Genomic DNA, 21,548 nt, shown 5'->3' on the forward strand with positions numbered 1-21,548 from the left:
CAGAAACTTCCGCAATAAACGTGAAGACAAACTCAAAGTGACAATATTATCTGATATCCATGGACGTGAAATTGCAGAAATACTACGTTATAGTCATTGTATACAAGCAACTAGTATTGTCAAACTAGGTGCATCCATCCAAGAACTCATTACAAACATAGAAACTGAAAATGATCGTCATATTGTCGTCATAGCCAATAATGTATATAAAAATGATCTCCACAGTGCAACACGAAACCTTAAGGCAATACTAAATTCAACAGAAGAGAAATCAGTTTTTGTAGTCGGAATTCCACATGGGCATGACCTTTTAGAATGGCCATGTGTGAACATGGAAACCATAAAAGCAAACAGGCAATACTCAAAGATTTGCAGGGCCTACCAAAATTCGTATTTTGTTAGCATGGACTCCTTGCAAAGAGACTGTTACATGAGATATGGCATGCACCTTAATAACAGAGGCAAGAAGATTCTGTGCCAAAACATCAGCATGATACTGAAAGCATCTGACAACCAAGAAGTAATTGCTGCTCTTCCAGTTCCTTGCTTGACGCAAGCAGAGCCTGAAGAAATGGTTACTTCTATAGCGGCAGTAGAGGTGGAAGCAGCAATTGTACCTACACACATAACAAACGCTGTAGCAGCAGTACCTACCACACTTCATCTACAGGATTCAACAGCAGCAGAAGATGAAGCAACATCCAAATCTCCACTGTCACCAGTTGCCACAACATTGCCTACAGCAGCAGCAGCAGTACCTATCACACTTCATCAGCAAGATTCAACGGCAGCAGAAGAAGAAGCAACCACCTTATCTCCTCAGTCACCAGATGCCACAACAGTGCCTCCACACACCATAACAGCAGTCCCATCAATTTCTGTAGCAGCAGCCTCATGTACAATATCATCACAAGGAGGGAAGAGTAGGCATACAACAGTAGATGTGCTACCACTCCAAGTGAACAATTTTTTAGTAAAAGGCAACAAGAGGCAGAAATCCAAAAGATGAGCCTTGTAAAAGGTTTGAAAACCAATCACCATAGTGTTCAGTGTGTAAGCAATAAGAGTGTGGATATTAAAATATGTTACCTTAACATTCAAGGACTGAAAGATAAAGAACTTACCATAAATGAGTTTGGTCTTGATAACAAGTTTGATATTTTTTGTCTGAGTGAACACTGGGCTAATGAGAATGAACTTGCAGTTACCAAATTTGACAATTTTAGTGCAGGAAATAGCTACTGTAGGAAACAGCACATTAGAGGTGGTGTAGCAATTTATTCCAACCAGTCACTCAATTGTACGATAACCAAACTATAACTAAATTCCTTGTGTGATGAACAGCACTTTGAAGTTACGGGTATAATCATTAATAGTCATAAGCTAATAGTAGTATCCATGTACAGATCACCAAAGGGAAGCATTAACATGTTTTAGAAAAAATGGACATGCTACTGAGTGAATTAAGTAATATTACATGGCTACACTATGATATTGCAATAGGAGGTGATTTGAATGCTGATTTTGATGTTACTAAATGTAAGGGTAGTGTTGCAGATCTGAAAAACTTACTCAGACAATGCAATTTACATCATGTCAATAACAGGCCCACAAGAAACAAAGCATGTTTAGATAACATCTTTGTAAACTTCAAGACCACTGAAAACACATGGGAAGTTGTAGTGTTCCCATTCTCTGACCTTGACTCTGTATCCCTAAATTATGCAAGTAAAATTCCCCTTAATAGGAGCAATGCAAACAGACCTGTCCGAACAGTTGTGATTACCAGACCCGTAATTGAGGATAAAATTAACACATTTCATAATTCTCTTGCTGACAGAGACTGGTTTGGCCATTGTAGTGTCGATAGACATTACACATCAAGTAATGACCTGCCAGCCAAAATAATATTTGATAGATTTTTTAATGTATTCTTGACCCTATTTAACCATAGCATTCCCATAAAGAAAATCAAAATAATGGACAGCAGCCACAAATCCAGATCTCAAAACAGACAAAATATATGGTACGCTAAACAGCTGACAGATCTAAAGAAACAAGTTTTGGAACTGTGCAACATATACAATAGTATGAAGTCTGACTATGCCAAATCAGCCTATGTGGAATGCAGGAATGAATACAAAAAAGCCATCCTGCAAGCCAAAAAAACCTACAATGCCAACAGCATACATAATTCCACAAATAAATACAAAACCGCTTGGAAAGTAATTAACAGTGCTGCCACAGATACTAAAAAAGACAAAATCAATATCCCACCTCAAACACTCAATGAGTTTTTTATTAATTCAGTGAAAGAAATAGGAGACACAGTTATCAAACCAGACATTAGTCCATCAGAGTTACTCTCCCAAAATTGGGGTAGACAGTCACTAAATACAAGCATGCTAACCTTCTCCGAAGTATCGCCTAGATTTGTACAAGGGGTCATAAAACAACTGAAATCATCTGATAGCTTAGATATATATGGCTTATCATGCAACCTGCTAAAAAAAGTGTGTGATTGCATTCTGTACCCTTTAACCCATTGCATAAAAAATAGCTTTCTTGAGGGATATTTTCCTGATGAGTTAAAACTGTCTAGGATAGTCCCAGTATACAAAAAGGGAGATAAAGACTCTCCATCTAGTTACAGACCTATTTCAATAGTACCCACATTCTCCAAGGTAATAGAATGTATCATGTACCAACAATATCAACTCACTTTGAGAATCTAGGAATAATTAATGCTACACAATACGGGTTTAGGAAGAATCTGTCGACCATTGATGCAATCAACACGGTAGTCAGTTACATCCTCAAAGTTTTTGAGAACAAAGGCTTTGCTCAGGTCTCATTCTGTGACCTAAGCAAGGCCTTCGACTGTGTTGAACACATGCCACTACTAGAGAAACTAGAATTCTACAGCATCAAAGGAAACAGTCTCAGACTATTAAAAGCTTATCTCAACAACCGTAAACAGGTAGTTTGTGTTGGTAAGGAAATGTCAAACATAGAAAATGTTAAAGTAGGTGTGCCTCAGGGATCTGTACAGGGCCCCTTCCTGTTTCTGATAATGATCAATGACCTCCCTTGGTTTATTAGATCCACCACTGTATTATATGCAGATGATACGACTTTCCTTCATAGCAGTAACAATCTTAATTATCTTAAAACCTGTGCTGAAAATACACTCACTCACACAGCATATTGGTTCAGAGCAAATGGTTTCCTGCTAAATGAAAATAAAATTCAGCAGATAATCTTCACTCTAAGTGACAAGCCACTATCTGATGATCCTAGTTCTGTTAAATTCCTGGGAGTTTATTTAGATGAAGAGTTATCCTGGGGCCAACATGTAAACTATATTAGTAGTAAGCTATCTAGAGTAATTTATTTATTAAGACAACTCAGAAATTGTGTACCTGAAACATACATCAAATCATCTTATTTTGCATTTTTCCGAAGTATAATATCCTACGGCATTATCTTGTGGGGTAACTGTAGTCATATACATGACATCCTATTATTGCAGAAGAAAGCCATTAGGATAGTTACAAATTCTTCACATAAGGCTCACTGCAAACCCTTATTTACTAAACAAGAAATTATGACAGTAATAAACCTCTATATGTACAATGACTTAATCTTTAGGAAGAAGAACCTACAAGATGTGAAACGTAGAGAAAATGTACATTGTAACAACACAAGAAGCATCAAACACATATACACGCCTTACCACAGATTATCAAAATCAATAAATAGCTATGAAGTCACAGGGCACAAACTATTTAATAAGCTGCCACATGCTATACAGGATCTTCCTGAACATACATTCAAAGAAAGACTGCATGAATGATTTATTGCCCACCCGTTCTATGATCTTAATGAATTCTGTTATAACCTTTAATCACTAATAAATTGCGTGGATATACAAAACATAGAAACAATAGTGGGCTTCATGCTACCAACTCCGTATCTATCACATGCGGCCGGCCCGTTGGTAGGTAGGTGGCGCTCCCGCGCTCAGCCGAGCTGCGGAGCGCCTCTATTGCCGTATTCACGTACTGACGTAGTGGCACTTTTGAATCTCGTGACACTGTCACAACACTTTTCCCCCCTTGAAAAAAAAAAACACTCACTGCCTTGAAGACACGGACAGTGCGGAGACATCCATGGCCTCTTGGGAGATCCCGAGAAGATCCCGCGGGGAAACACGAGAATATGGACCAAAAGGACGGAAGCTTGTGCGTGGAACGTGCCTCCTGGACGAGAGGATGGGTGAAAACTCCGGAGCAGCATCCATAGGTGTCGCGGACCTGGGGGTGTGCTCCAGCGAGATGCGTCCCGGAGAAGGCGGCGTCACGACTGGGGCCGGTTCCGGCGTTCTCGGAAGCGGCAGCGACGGCGGCTGCAGCAACACGCACGGGAGATCGGCAGCAGCGACAGGACTGGCTTCTCGGGCTGGTGGAGGCGAAAGAAGGGGCGGTGGCACCGGCGCGGCCACCACTCGTGGGCGTATCTGGTCGTAATGGCGAACAACCATGCTGTCGTCCGTACGTATTTCACAAAGCCGGCGGCCGCAAAGAGCCTTGACCACCCCTGGAATCCATTTAGGGCGAGACCCATAACCTCGTGCCCACACATCGGCGCCCACCGAGTATTTTCCCGAACTAGGGGACACAGTACAAGGCCTGACAGGGTGAAGCAGGTGCAGTAGAGTGCGCGGTAGGCGGCCATGCAAGAGTTCAGCAGGGCTGCGATCACCCAGAGGCGTGAAGCGATAAGAACTCAGAAATTGCAACAGAGCGTCATCGGTGGAAAAATCACTAAGGAATTTTTTCATCTGGCTTTTGAAAGCGCGGACAAGGCGCTCGACTTCCCCATTCAATTGCGGATGGAAGGGCGGTGCTGTAACATGATGAATCCCTTGTCCAGTACAAAAATCACGGAAGGCCTGCCGTTGTCCATGACAATCGTGGATGGAAGACCTAGCGCAAAGATTTTGGACAAAGCCAGCGTCGTCGCCGCAGTGGTGGGCGACGGACATCGAACAACAAACGGAAACTTCGAGAAGGCATCAATCAATAGCAGCCAATAAGTGCCAAGGAAGGGGCCGGCAAAATCAGCGTGTACCCGTTCCCATGGCTGCACCGGATCAGGCCACGGAGAGGGCATTGTACGGGGTGCAGCCAGTTGTTGAGCACACTAACCACACGCAACGACCATGTGGGCGATGTCCGAATCGATACCGGGCCAATAAACATGCCTGCGGGCCAGGGACTTGGTCCGAGAAATCCCCCAATGGCCTTCATGCAATAGTTTGAGAACATCTTTGCGAAGAGAGGCTGGCACCACGACCCGTGGAGATGCGCCATCCGTGGCCAGGAGAACAACACCCTCACGAACAGACAGATGAAGGCGCAAGGCATGGTAGTTGCGAAGGGGATCCGATGCCCAGCCCTTGGTCCTGTCCGGCCAACCCCTTTGAACAAAACCGATCACCTGACGCGGGACCGGGTCCCGCGCAGTAGCCGATGCGACCAGCGAACCTGTAAGTGGAAAACCCTCGACCGCACGACGTTCTTCCTCATCAGTGTGGAAACAGAGTAGTTCATCTCGATCGAAAACCGGGTCGGGGCCAATCAGCAAGCGCGACAACGCGTCAGTGTTGCAGGCGGTGAGCTGCCTTATCCGGAAGAGACGCCAAGGGGCTGAACAGGGAGACCAGCGGCTTGTGGTCGGTGATGAGGTGAAACTTAGAACCATACAAAAAAACGCTGAACTTTTTTAGAGCATAAATGATAGCAAGCGCCTCCTTTTCGATTTGAGAGTAACACCGTTGGGCATCGTTGAGGGTCTTGGAAGCATAGGCGATGGGTCGTTCCGGCCCATCCTCATACCGATGGGCGAGGACAGCCCCTAGGCCATACTGTGACGCGTCAGTCGCCAGAACCAAGTGCTGACCCGGATGGAATGTGGCAAGACAAGGCGCCGACTGCAAATGAGCCTTCAGGCGGACAAAAGCCTGCTCACACTCGTCGGACCAACAGAAAGGAACGTTTTTGCGTAACAGCTGAAGCAGAGGATGAGCCACCGCCGCCGCGGATGGAATGAATTTGTGATAATAAGCAATCTTGCCTAGAAACGCTTGAAGTTCTTTGACCGTAGATGGCCGGGGTAGAGCGGTAATGGCCGCAACGTGCTGACGTAGAGGACGTATACCCTCACGGGACAAGTGGAAACCAAGATACACAATGGAGGGTTGGAAGAACTGTGACTTGTCCAGATTGCACTTCAACCCAGCCGAATGCAGAACCCGAAATAAGGAACGCAAATTGCGAAGGTGCTCCTCAGTGGAGGCCCCCGTGACAACAATGTCATCCAGGTAGTTGATGCAGCCAGGAACGGAAGCCGTGAGCTGTTCCAAAAACCGCTGAAAAATGGCCGGCGCGCTAGCGACACCAAATGGTAACCGCTGGTACTGGTACAACCCACAAGGAGTGTTGATGACGAGAAATTCCTTGGAAGACGCATCCAACGGCAACTGATGGTACGCCTTCGATAAGTCAAGTTTGGAAAAGAACTGGCCCCCAGCGAGCTTGGTAAATAACTCCTCAGGACGGGGAAGAGGATAAGTGTCAATGAGGCTCTGAGCATTGACAGTGGCTTTAAAATCGCCACACAATCGCAGACTCCCGTTTGGTTTAGAAACCACCACGATCGGCGATGCCCATTCGCTGGAGGTAACAGGAAGGAGAATACCTGAAGCTGTTAACCTGTCTATCTCAGCCTTGACAGGTGCACGCAACACCATCGGAATATGGCATGCCCGGAGAAACATAGGGCGAGCTGTAGGTTTAAGAGTAATGTGGGCTTCAAAATCCTTGGCACGACCCAAACCAGCAGAGAACACGGACGAGAAGTCAGAACACAATCCATCCAGCTGTTGATACGGAATATCCTCAGATATGAGGTGCACATCATCATCAATGGAGAACCCAAACAACTGGAAAGCATCATAACCGAACAGATTTTCAGTGCCCGCATGATCCACCACATAAAACGTGAGGGGCCGAACAACAGACTTGTAGGCAGTGGAAGCATCAAATTGGCCAACGATAGGAATTTTCTGTTTATTATAAGTTCTCAGATTTCGCGTAACGGGAGACAAGGGAGGGGAGCCCAACTCCAAATACGTGCGAGAATTAATGAGAGTTACTGCAGAACCAGTGTCCACTTGCATGCGAATGTCTTTATCCAGAACACGAACAGTAACAAACAACTTATTTGTTTGAGAAAGCACACAGTTAACATCCATGTCCGATGCCTCGTCCCCGTCGACAGGAACTTTAGGGGACTGACACACAGAAGCAATGTGGCCTTTTTTCCTACATGAATTACACGTGGCCCAACGTTTGGGACACGCGGCCCTGTCATGCTGTACGAAACAACGTGGACAAGAAGGAAGTGCGGAACGAACCTGCTTCTGTGGCTGCTGTTTTCGCTGCGAGCGTGGCGGCCCAACGCGATGTTGTTGACGTGAGTGAACCGCCGCCACATCGTCGGTCCCCTGGGAAACAGGCAAATTTTCCGTGTCGAAAGTGGTCTGTACAGCGCCTACATCACACCACGCGTCTATTTGCGCACCAGCAGCGTGAGACACTTCATAAGATTGAGCGATGCTTAGAACTTCTGACAACGACGGGTTCGGCAGTTGTAAGGCACATTGCCGAACTTCTTTATCAGGAGCAAGCCGTAGAATAGCGTCCCTAACCATTGAATCAGCATAAGACTCATGATGAGTGTCCGTGACAAACTGACATTTCCTACTCAGACCGTGTAGTTCCGCCGCCCAAGCCCGGTAAGATTGATGGGGCTGTTTACGACACCGGTAGAACGCCACGCAGGCGGCAACGACGTGGGTGTTTTTTCGGTAATAGTTAGACAATAAGTCACACATTTCTTGGAAAGACAGAGATGCAGATTCCCGCAGAGGGGCTAACTGAGATAGCAGCTGATAGATCCGTGGGGAAATCCAAGAGAGAAATAACGACTTACACATAGGAGCGTCGACAACGCCGAAAGCCAAGAAGTGTTGCCGCAAATGCTTTTCATAATCCTCCCAGTCTTCAGCGGCCTCGTCGTAAGGAGGGAACGGAGGCGGAGAAGAGGAAGACAGACGATGAGTAAGCGACGTCGACAACGCCTGAACAGCAGCCGTCAGCTGTGTTTGTTGTGCCTGAATAGCAGCCGTCAGCTGTGTTTGTTGGTCAATGAGTGCTTGCTTAAGCTGTTCCATGTCTGTCCCGACACGAACACACAATTCCACAACGCAGGAAAAAAAAAATCCGACCTCGTCGCCAAAAAGTGTTATAACCTTTAATCACTAATAAATTGCGTGGATATACAAAACGTAGAAACAATAGTGGGCTTCATGCTACCAACTCCGTATCTATCACTCAACTGCCGTGCTGTGACATGCGGCCCGTTCATAGGTAGGTGGCGCTCCCGCGCTCAGCCGAGCTGCGGAGCGCCTCTATCGCTGTATTCGCGTACTGACGTAGCGGCACTTTTGAATCTCATGGCACTGTCACAACAAATTCTTCAACTGTAAAATGCAGTAATCCAACAGAAAACCCACTGTAAATTTTTTGTAATATAAGCTAAAATATTTCAGTAGTCAATACCTTATCACACCGTATTATAAATTGTATCTTCATTTGATGTTGTCAGTTGCTGTAATGGCCTAAAGACAATAAAATCTTTATTATTATTATTATTATCTCTAATGTTTATGACACCTCCTGACCGCCATATTTCAATTAGTTGGCTTGAATTTGTGACCCACTTCATCACTGGTAGGCTGATGTGTCCTATGAGTGCTATGTTAATAATGGTGTTGTCATCTTCATATATATGTTATCTTCAACTAATGAAACAGATCAAGGAAAATTCATTTTGTGCAGTGTAGGGAGTTATTTCAGCATGGCAAGAAGAAATATGCTGCAAGTAAGAGTGAAAGATAGTCGGCTGAAGCAGTATGTTATCTTTTAGACAGTTCTAAAGTATTTTTCTCATTGATCCATGATTAATTTGTACCAAGAAAAACAATTGAGATATTTCTTTCCTCTGAGGAACTAACTGTAGAAATGTTAGTTTGATATCAGCAATTAAGACTACTGGATATAGATGGAATTTCAGTAATACTGAAAGAATGTCGGGGAGTAAATTAGGACCCATTTCTAAGGAGCAATTCATTGAATGTGTGCTCATCTTGTGAGACAATCCATTGAATGCAATCCCCATTTGATGGCACCAAACTTTTATTTATTTATTTTTTATTGCTTGATGTGCCAGATAAAATGAGTTAAGCAATCCTTGTCCATAAAGAATGACTTGCATGTGCCTCTTTTTGACATGGTCTATCATTTGCACCTTGTAAATGTGTTTCTGATTACTATGTTTCATAAATTTCTTCTCCAGTGAAATAAATCTCTTCTCTGCTTGCTAAATATTATTAGGCATCACAACATTGGATTTTGTGGGAAAAGGAACAACTTTTCTTTTGTCTTTGATACAATACGATTTTGAGAAATCTTGCAGTAAGATTTGGAGTTCTTGTTTGGTCCTCAGCAATCCCCATGGTTTCAAAATTCCAGAAATGTCATAGAATATCACCTGTTAGCATCACTGTTTGTAAACTGAGGTACTTTGCTGTCACAAGGTTTGTCATGATGCTTGATGCTCTCCCACTAAGAATCAAACCTGGAGTGGGAGGTACCAGCACAATGGATGACATTAGTCAAATCAGAGAGAAATCTTTAACAATTTTCCAATAGTAATCTGCTATGATAAAGATATTGATGAGAAGATCTTTTGTGTCATCAAGATCTTTTGTGTCATCAAGATCTTTTGTGTCATCCTTTGGGTCCGGAAGTCCCCCAGATCACACTAGTTTTCTTACGTCAGTAGGTACAGTTGGGTATACAGCAAATGAGTATGTGTTTACAAATGCAGTCACTGATGTGGAATTTGTCCAGATCCCCTTTAGAGTGAATTCTGCAACTTTGATCTGTTGAAATAGCAGATGGGTGACAGATAGGTCATGATGTTCTACTGTTCCTAAATCCTGCTTATCAATGAGGAACTTGGAAATGAAACATGACTGACTACTGCTATCCAGGTTACAGTGAGTAAGTCTGCTTAATCCTCTGGATCTGCTGACCCAAACTCAGAACATCTCAGAGGATAAGTAAAATCTGCAGAACTTGGATCAGTAGCGGTGTTAGTACAGACAGCTTTGTGTTGACGTTTTGTGCACGTAGAACATGAGACCTTGCCCTTATTACTTCAGATTTTAGCCTTATGACCTCAGTTTACGCATATAAAGCAATGATTATTTTATTTTAATTTATTTACATGCTGTTGGCTGTCAGTTATGCTATATTTCAATCTTGGGCCCAGTGAGTGTGGGAATCCTTGCAGATTTGTTGGAGTGATACTTTACCTTATGGCATGATGTCTTCTCGTATGGTATGCAGTGTGTGAATATGATGATTGCACTTCAGGAATGTACTGTTCAGTGTTTCAGGTGTTGCTGACTGTACAGAGTTTAGCACATCCAGATAATCGAGGTGTGCCCTTATAAATTGATTGCTGTCTCCATATTGATTCAGAAAAATTTTCTTAGTTTCCTCGTATGTGTTATAGGTATTCCATCTATCAACAAATTTGGTTCACCTCAGATGCCCTCAATAGCGTGTTTCTTTACTGTAGAAAGCTACGTGTCTTTATCAGCAGGTGATTCAAATTGTCCACAGAAGTAGTGCCAAATTTCAACATCTCCACAAAATGGCTCGAGCTTAATGGCTGGCAGCTTGACAGAGTGCAATACAGTGGGGTGGTGTGGAGGGACCTAAGATAGGTGACTTAATATTCATCTGTGATGTTAAGGCTGAAAGCTTGTAATCAATTGCTTTTGTAGCCATCTCTATGTTGTTGTTGTTGTGGTCTTCAGTCCTGAGACTGGTTTGATGCAGCTCTCCATGCTACTCTATCCTGTGCAAGCTTTTTCATCTCCCAGTACTTACTGCAACCTACATCCTTCTGAATCTGCTTAGTGTATTCATCTCTTGGTCTCCCTCTACGATTTTTACCCTCCACGCTGCCCTCCAATACTAAATTGGTGATCCCTTGATGCCTCAGAACATGCCCTACCAACCGACCCCTTCTTTTGGTCAAGTTGCGCCACAAACTTCTCTTCTCCCCAATCCTGTTCAATACTTCCTCATTAGTTATGTGATCTACCCATCTAATCTTCAGCATTCTTCTGTAGCACCACATTTCGAAAGCTTCTATTCTCTTCTTGTCCAAACTATTTATCGTCCATGTTTCACTTCCATACATGGCTACACTCCATACAAATACTTTCAGAAATGATTTCGTGACACTTAAATCTATACTCGATGTTAACAAAATACTCTTCTTCAGAAACGCTTTCCTTGCCATTGCCAGTCTACATTTTATATCCTCTCTACTTTGACCATCATCAGTTATTTTGCTCCCCAAATAGCAAAACTCCTTTACTACTTTAAGTGTCTCATTTCTTAATCTAATTCCCTGAGCATCACCCGACTTAATTAGACTACATTCCATTATCCTTGTTTTGCTTTTGTTGATGTTCATCTTATATCCTCCTTTCAAGATACTGTCCATTCCATTCAACTGCTCTTCCAAGTCCTTTGCTGTCTCTGACAGAATTACAATGTCATCGGCGAACCTCAAAGTTTTTATTTCTTCTCCATGAATTTTAATACCTACTCCGAATTTTTCTTTTGTTTCCTTTACTGCTTGCTCAATATACAGATTGAACAACATCGGGGAGAGGCTACAATCCTGTCTCACTCCCTTCCCAACCACTGCTTCCCTTTCATGTCCCTCGACTCTTCTAACTGCCATCTGGTTTCTGTACAAATTGTAAATAGCCTTTCGCTCCCTGTATTTTACCCCTGCCACCTTTAGAATTTGAAAGAGAGTATTCCAGTCAACATTGTCAAAAACTTTCTCTAAGTCTACAAATGCTAGAAATGTAGGTTTGCCTTTCCTTAATCTTTCTTCTAAGATAAGTCGTAAGGTCAGTATTGCCTCACGTGTTCCAGTGTTTCTACGGAATCCAAACTGATCTTCCCCGAGGTTGGCTTCTACTAGTTTTTCCATTCGTCTGTAAAGAATTCGTGTTAGTATTTTGCAGCTGTGACTTATTAAACTGATAGTTCGGTAATTTTCACATCTGTCAACACCTGCTTTCTTTGGGATTGGAATTATTATATTCTTTTTGAAGTCTGAGGGTATTTCGCCTGTTTCATACATCTTTTCATCTCTCTATTGCATTTAATTCCTAACAGTTCAGCGTGTCTGTGCCATATTCATTGTCACAGAGAAAATTGTGAATAGCATCATCCAATGAAACAGGCTACTCTAAAGTATTTAGTTGACATTTGCTGTGGTCTTCAAGATCGTCAAATAGGCTTTCTGTAGTAAGTCTGTCAACAACGATCCTAGACTGCGTAGCATTAGTCCACTCCGTAGCTTTCCACTCCGTAGCTTTCTTTCTTTTAATATTTGCTGGCTGTTTGTTATACTGGGGATAACTAAGCATGCTTGTCTATAGCTTAGACATCTGACAAATAGCATATGTGTAAACGTAAAATAAATGGAATCTTTGTTAGCAAATTAGCTACTCTCAGGGCAAAAGTTCACAGTCCTGCAATTTCAATGCAAAGGAAAGTTCCTGAACCATGCCTTAAACAAAGTCTTGAAGCAAGCAGTTCATTTGATTTTATAATGTTGGGATGGACTTTTTATTTATTTATTTATTTCTTATACATCTTTAAGGGTTAAAAAATGCTATATCAATATTGTCTTTTGTCTACAAACACATTTACATATACAATTACATAAATAACATACAGGGTGTAAAATAATTTTAGATCTTTTCTAACATGATACAAAATTATGCTTCATAGTTAAAATGTAAATAGCTTTAATCACTACATTTCAAAAACTTAACTTGCTGACTGTTGATATACCTGAGGAGTGTAATTCAGATTTGATGCATTTCATCCACTTAAAATGTCAAGAAATAAAACAGGTATTCACATTACAAAAAAGCAGACAGAATCATATTAAGAAGAAAGACTTCTGAAGCATGCAGAAACTGCTTCAAAAGACTAGACATCCTAACTTTTCCTCCTTGTACATATGTAAAACTACACTATAGTCACAAAAGATAGTGCAGAGTGGACTACAAATGCTAGTGTACACTCCCACAACACAGGGAGGAAGTACGACATACAAAGCATACCTCAATGAGTGATAATGCTTGAAAAAGGACACCAGAACTTAAGGTATTAAATTACTAAGAAATCTGCCTAAAAACTGTGTGACAACATGCATGACACTAACCTTTCAAAGAACCTAAAAAATTGTCTGGTGTAAAAGGAATTTTAGAGTGTTCATGAATACTGCTCACATTAAATTTGTAAATATTGTTAATTATAATCAGCGGTGTTCAAATAGTTAGGAAGTTTGTTATAATGAAGGTTTTTGTATTTTTGACATGTCCTATAGTACATGTATGTTCACTGTACACTATGTTATCTTACCGGCTCAGATAAGATTCAGTTCAATCTGGGTTCAGTTCTATGTAATCTTAGGCAGCTTGCAATGAGTTCAACAAAAAATAATGGCTAGTTGAAATACAAAAAATACTTTAAAATATAGTTATTGCATCACAGCACAGATAACACTGACATGGATTTAATGATGTAAGAATGATACAATGTAGTTGCCACCATGAGTGCTTAGATAGGAGACAACAATAACATGATCAATTTACACATTTTTTAAATTGAACATCATTGAATTTACAATTGGAAGGTCTATCTTTTCACAAAGCTGGTTACAGAATTTAACTTTACAAAGCGTTACCATATCACTGATACAATTCTTATATTGAAATATCAAGGTTTCATACTAAAATTCATAAAATATACATAAATAACAATGTCCTAATTTTTACTATCAACTACTTTACAATTGCAGTATAACTTTTGTTCCTAACATGAATTCTGGGTTTTACAGGGGACTTTATCATAATTTTTACTATTATCTACATATATCTTTGGACAGTCATCAAAGTTACTTAGATTTCATCTTAAGTCAAGTAGTTTTCATTAATAAAGTAGGTTAGCAATGTTACAGTTTAAACTTCTGCATTTATATAACTTCACAAAAATATTGCAAAGTAGTATCATAATCCCCGATATATGTGAAATCGTACTCTTCATTTAACACTGTCCTGTTTTGCTACATTACATACTGCATTTGATATATTTAATACATTCACATGCATGTTTACTCTAAAATGAAACTACACTAGTACGTAAGATCATTTTTAGGGCTGATTTTGAGCTTTTGTATTGTATAAAATACTATTTCTCTAAGGCACTTCTCTATGGCTTTTTTTAAACATACTCAGTGACACATTGTATGCCTGTATTGGCAACATGTTAAATTTTAGGTTGGTGCATGAGTTTGTAGTATTTATGTTTTGCATGTTGGTATTCTGGTTGCTATGGGTTATTTATCGATTGTCATTTTTGATTTGTAGTTCACTGCGGCTAGTTGAATTTACATATTGTCATTTTAAGATGTGAAACTAATACTAACAAAGAGATAGAGGGGCTGGCCAGTACTTACCTCAGCTCAGTACAGCCGATAGATACACATAAAACAGAACTGAAAATTTACATTCCTAGCTTTCGGAACAAATGTTCCTTCATCGGGGAGGAGAGAGGGGAAAGAAAGGGAAGAAGGGAAAGGAGATTCAGTTACTTACAACCCAGGTTATGAAGCAACAGGGAAAGGAAAATAGGGAGGATAGCAAGGATGGAGGCATGGTTGTCAGAGGGAAGCCAAAGATATTCTACTGTAAGTACTGTGCCAGCTTCAAACCAAAGAGGATGCATACAGAAGTAAAGAGGTATATAGTATAAAGTATAAAGATAAACACAACTATGTAGGATGAAAAGATGCGTGAATGGCTAAAGAGGAAAGGAAAAGAGGAGAAGACTGAAGAGTGAATGGGAGTGAGGTTGTTTACCGTAGGTTCAGTCCAGGGGGATGGTGGGATGAAAGGATGTGTTGGAGTGCAAGTTCCCATCTCCGCAGTTCAGAGGGACTGGTGTTGGGTGGGAGAAGCCAAATGGCACATACGGTGTAGCAGGTTCCTAGGTCCCTAGAATTATGCTGGAGGGCATGCTCCGCTACTGGGTATTGGGCATCTCCTAGGCGGACAGTTCGTCTGTGTCCGTTCATGCGCTCAGCCAGTTTAGTTGTTGTCATGCCGATGTAAAAGACTGTGCAGTGCAGGCATGTCAGTTGATTAATGACATGTGTAGTTTCACACGTAGCCCTGTCTTGAATTGTGTATGTTTTACCAGTAGCGGGGCTGGAGTAGGTGGTTGTGGGGGGATGCATGGGGCAGGTTTTGCAGCGGGGTCGGTTACAGGGGTAGGAACCGCTGGGTAGAGAAGGTAGTCTGGGAATATTGTAGGGTTTAACAAGAATGTTACGGAGGTTAGGGGGGGCGACGAAAGGCAACTCTGGGTGGTGTGGGGAGAATTTTGTCAAGGGATGATCTCATTTCAGGGGTTGACTTGAGAAAGTCATATCCCTGGCGGAGTAATTTGTTGATGTTTTCGAGGCCAGGATAATATTGGGTGACAAGGGGGATACTTCTGTGTGGTCTGGGGGTAGGAACATTGTTGTTGGACGGGGAGGAATGTATTGCTCGGGAAATCTGTTTGTGGACAAGGTCTGCAGGATAGTTTCGGGAGAGGAAAGCACTGGTCAGGTTATTGGTGTAATTGTTGAGGGATTCGTCACTGGAGCAGATACATTTGCCACGATTACCTAGGCTGTAGGGAAGGGAGCGTTTGATGTGGAAAGGATGGCAGCTATCAAAGTGAAGGTACTGTTGTTTGTTTGTGGGTTTGATATGGACAGAGGTGTGGATGTGAGCTTCAACAAGATGAAGGTCAACATCCAGGAAGGTGGCTTGGGTTTTGGAGAAGGACCAGGTGAAATTCAGATTCGAAAAGGAGTTGAGGTTATGGAGGAAATTAAGGAGTGTTTCTTCACTATGAGTCCAGACCACAAAGATGTCATCTATAAACCTATACCAGGCCAGGGGAAGCAGCTGTTGGGTCTTCAGGAAAGCCTCCTCCATGCGGCCCATGAAGAGGTTGGCATAGGAGGGAGCCATCCTGGTTCCCATGGCCGTTCCCCTGATTTGTTTGTAGGTCTGGCCTTCAAAAGTGAAGTAATTATGGGTGAGGATGAAGTTGAGTTCCATGCCACACACCACCTGAAAAAACTATCCACAGTGCTAGTGCAACACCTAAGAAGTGGGGTCCCTCTCCCTATCCCTCACAAACACCAAGAACAACAGAACCTTCAACAAACCCCCCTCATAGCCAACAAACCTAGCCTAGCCACCCTACTCAATCTCTCCATCCCAGCACATACCTCCAGAGTTTTATAAAGATTGTTTAAGTGCATTAATCCGCAATGATCCAGGTAATTTCCAAGAATGTGTGCCTATCGAGGCTGCAGGCTGCAAAAGATATATATCGAACGTGTGATTCTAAATCGATCGCGCGACTGTGGTGGTGGGCGTTATGATAAATTATTTGTGAGATGCTAGGAGAAGCCAAACAATTTATGACGTTAGTCAGTGGGATGTCTGGTATTGTAGACATTTCTTTGGCCGATCGTCTCATGTGGAAGAATCTATTTCTATGCTTATGCAATGTAGAAAATTGTTTCAATTTTTGTCAGAAATGCTGTTCTCTACCCATATTTTTGCATGGTATTTGCAGAGTCTTCCCAGGTTATGGTAAAAAGGAAATGCTTCCCGTACCATACACATCAAATGGACTTTCTCATGACAACAACATCGACAAGTGAGGCAAGTCGTTTCCTTTGCAATTACAACTATTTTAGTGATGCTCTTCTTTTGTCATTGCTGGAGTGACCACTATAAACATGCTCGTAATGCCTGCCACCACAGTCATGTCATTGATATAGAATCACATGTTCAATATCTATTGTTTGTAGCCCGCAGCTTCAATAGGAAGTTAGCGTAATCCACATCAGTATGCTTGAGAACTGGCAAATGTGATGAACTGTGATCATTCACCCATTGTGTGACATTTGCATGTTGTGGGGAATATTCAAAAATCGGATGTATGGGTACCGCTTGCTCTACACCAAAATCACAAAAATCACCAGGTAGCGATGTGTGCATCTCTACTTGCTCATCATCAGTTGGCTCACAGAACCAACCATTCCCATCATGTATCATTACTGGTGATGAGAAATAGTGTATTTATTCTAACATAAGGAAAATAAAGGAATGGTTGACCCCAAACAAAGCAACAACTTTGTAAAAAGACATGCATGCATCCGCAGAAGATAATATTATGCATCTGGCAGTACAGCGGTGCTGTCGTGTATTACTAAGTTACTTCCCTGAGCTGTAACCATCACTGCTGGCATTTGTTGCTCAACAACACCCAGGAAGACTGTGTGAAGTTATGCTACTACATGATAATGTCCACCCATAATCTGCTAGACTGACAATAAACACTGTACAGGAGTTGGGTTGACAAGTCATTCTGCACCCACTGTATTCACCTGATCCTGTGCCTTCAGATTTTCACCTTTTCTGTGCTCTGAACAACTGTCGAGGAACTTCCTCTCTAGATGAAAATGCACTCTGAAGATGCACAGTGAATTGTTTGTCTCAAAACTAGATGATTTCTACAGTCATGGAATCAAAAAGTTACCCCAGCATTGGCAGACTGTTATAAATAGTGAAGGAGAATATATTATTGGTGAGTAAAGTCCCTGCTGTGTGTACCTGTTGTTTTTATTACACTTGTGGAAAAACGCTATGAGCTTACACTTCAACCCAGTAGCTTTATGTGCATGTAGTTTTGAGTTTTATTAAGTCTAACAACTATAACGTCAGTCAACATTTTAGATGTGTGATATGTTGATGGACAGATTCTCATTGTTTGTGACTGAGTTAGTTTTCCTTTGTATGTATTAGACAACTTAGTATAAAGAGGGGTGTAACTGTTGGTATTTTTAGTTTTTTGAAATATGATCTACAAGACTGATTATTTATAACTCCACAGATGCATCTGATTGCTGCCTTTTGCCAAATGAGGGTGTTTTTTTGCTCCAGAGGAATTCTTTCACAACAAAATAGCATTATGTGAAGTGTGTGTGGAGAAAGGCAAAATATGCCCTAAACAACGGCTTTGTGAGCGACGCAAGACCTTAGTTTATCTAACAAATATGTGATACATACTAACTTAGTAAATATATATTGTTAAATACATATTTGGTATGACTCTCCCATGTTAATTTTGAGTCAAGATGGATTCCAAGAAGTTTAGATAAAGCACAGTCATTGCCATCATTTTTAGTGCATATGCTAAAATAATATTTGTCACTTTTTCTGGATTAATATGCAGTTCATTGATTTGGAAGCACTTATGGCTGTTCTGAGATGATCCCTTCTTCCTGCTTTAATGCCCCTAATGCATAGAATGTGGATTTACACCACATAAGCTAGAGAAATCATTTACATATATTATGAAGAGCAAAAGGTCCAAACACAGAACCCTGTGGCACACCTTGCATGATATCCAAGCCATTTGACCTCATATTGTTGAATAGCATACTTAGTTTTCTCTGTTAGGTAGAATCTGACTAGAGAGAGTTCTGAGCCTCTGAAACCACAGAAGAAGAGTTTTTCTAGTGTAATTCTGTGGCTGACAGCGGCAGATGCCTTACTGAGATCTGCAAGGATAGTATTAACAGTTAACCTCAGTTAAAATGATGATAATATATTTTCAGCTGCTTTTACTGTTGACAAACTGGAGCTGGAGCCGTGCTGTGAGTCAATGAGAATATTATTCACAGACAGTTGTTGACTGATTTGGAGCTGTATGCAATGTTAAACAGTTTTCGAAAGGATGGGCATGAAAGAGATTGTGTAGTAATTATTAGGACAAGACGTGTCACCTTTTTTGTGCAGAGGAGTAACAGATGCCATTTTAAAGGCTGAAGGGAAACAGCCACTGACAAACATTTGGTTTGTAAGGAAACAAAGTGAATGTACTATTGTATTCACAATTTTTTTGATCAAATGATTGGAGAGACAATAAATGTCTTCCAATTTTGAGTAACTTAATTTTACTTTTGCAATTGCAATATCACTTACTTTTACCTATATCCATTAAAAGACAGGAATTATTTCTTCAATATTTTTTAGGATGCTGTATCCATGATTTGAATTATGGATGTTGCCATATTTATGACTACATTCAGTTGCAGCAGTGTTGTTCATATTGCCAGCATTACTGAAGAGTGTGTTGAAATCATCTGGTGTGATACCAGCATCAAAGGATGAGTCCTGACAACAGTTCAGACTGTTTTACATTCAATTTGGGACTTGCTAATATAACCATCATTCACCTTACACTTGCTTAATCTGATTTCTGCCTTGTATTTAGTCTTTAACCTTATGTAGTTTGCTCTTTCTGCTTCATATTCTTTGAATTGTCTTAGGTAATCATTAATGGAGTTCTAGACCTTTGTTGACCACGTGTGAACAAGCTATGCAGAGTTGTGAGATCATGTTGCTTGGCAGTTTCTTTATTTCTTCTCATTCCTTTATGGCAGTCAGTTTTGAATGTATCTGACAGTGCACTGATGAATAATGTAAATGCATTTTAGATATGAGTTGTTCCATGCAGAATGCCATTTCAGTTCGTTATCTTTAGCTATGTTCTGAAGTTATCAATTTACTAAATTTAATTGAAATCAAATGCCGGCTTTTTAGTATTTAATATTAAGAAGATATCTTTATAGTCTGATAAAAAAGGTGTATTGAACAACCCTAGTTCATACTGATTCATCTCAACATTAGTAATTACATTATCAAGACAGGCAGAGTGTCTAGTTGAGTTAGGTCATGTGATCTTTAGCATGTTGATTAGATTAAGTTCCTAAAATCACAAGATCTGTACTGACTTATCTTTTGATGCAGTCCACATTGTCTCGTATTTCCTGCAGCATGAATTAAGCTGTTAATTTTTGAAATCACATATGAAATTGTAATTTGACAGATTTTGGCACTATGATACCAATATTCACTGATTTATTTCTCACAAAGGAGTGTACATTGTGGAATATACAGCAGATCATTTCATGGATACTCAGTATTATCAGAGTGATCATAATTACAGGTACCCACCCACCGTAGAAATACTTGTGTAGTTGATAGTGGAGGTTTCAAGAACCAGAGATTGTTAACTCCCATGTCTGGAAACAGGATAGGTATCAGCAGATTGCTAGAAAAAAATTCTGAAGATGGCCTTGTAAGCCAAAAACTGGTTAACACAATAAAAGTAATATTGTAGAACAAAAGCAAACTGGTGCTTTCCATTTATTATAATGTTGTTCTACCAAGAACTGACGGAAGATTCTGTTAACATGAGGAAATATTTGTTCAGTGCATCAAAATATAATAATGAGTACTAATGACTATGCTGTCATGCCATCTAACTCAAACAATATCAACCGTTTGTAGAGGAACTGGCTAGCAGAGGCATATAAACCAGGTGTTGATTGTTGTAACACAGCTTTGGAATCACTTCTTCAGTACTGAAGATGATCACTTCGACAAAGGTATATCGAATAATAGTTCTTAAGTAAACACACAGTTATGGAAGGAAAGCATAAAGCTGGAATACTGTAGTCATAGCTACAATAATTATCTACATATTGTAGATACAAAATATATATGAAAAACACACAAACTTCGATAGATTTCTGTCTCAATGATATTGAGAAAGTGCTCTAATTAAGAAGCAAATAAATTCCTTTTTTCTGTAATGATAACATTAGCTGTACAGTTGCAAAATCTTTTAATAACATGAACTATTGAAATAGTTGACACACAAAAATTGCTGTGATGAAACAGGAACTGTTAACTTAACAGTGGTATGTACTGACTGCATTGACATGACCTTCTCTTACAATTATTTTCCATTAGAATAACTCTGTATGTCTATAATCATGGTCTGAATTTATACAGTGTTAAGCATTATTGTAATGCATATTGTACCAAAATGTATCATGCGATTGTAATTATGAAATAATCGGAGGTCATCGTTAGTTTATCACCTACTTGAAACAATTACAGACCACCTTAAAAATTTTATTTTTCGCAATTGTGACAGTGAAGAGATTGTAAATTCCTCCTTCTTCATGTATATAGCAATAGTTGACTGCCACTTTAAATTTTTATAAGTGTCTCAGCAGCAGGTTTCAAGACAGAATGTAGTATCCAGTTTGAAAAAGCAAGAAATCAGAACCTGATTTTAAAACTATGCAATTCACTGGAG

General features: G+C 40.7%; 1 protein-coding gene across 1 annotated transcript in view; it reads left to right on the forward strand.

Annotated features, from left to right (window-relative positions):
- Positions 1-490: 490 nt before the first annotated feature.
- Positions 491-21,548, forward strand: part of LOC124596716 (ATP-dependent zinc metalloprotease YME1L-like) — a 168,381-nt gene continuing 147,323 nt past the window's right edge. The window contains exons 1-2 of the mRNA XM_047135891.1: positions 491-754; positions 20,388-20,478. Of these exons, the coding sequence (XP_046991847.1) occupies positions 491-754; positions 20,388-20,478 (355 nt within the window). The remainder of the gene's footprint in view (positions 755-20,387; positions 20,479-21,548) is intronic.

The sequence above is a fragment of the Schistocerca americana genome, chromosome 1, assembly GCF_021461395.2.
Source record: "Schistocerca americana isolate TAMUIC-IGC-003095 chromosome 1, iqSchAmer2.1, whole genome shotgun sequence".
Taxonomy (NCBI): Eukaryota; Metazoa; Arthropoda; class Insecta; order Orthoptera; family Acrididae; genus Schistocerca; species Schistocerca americana.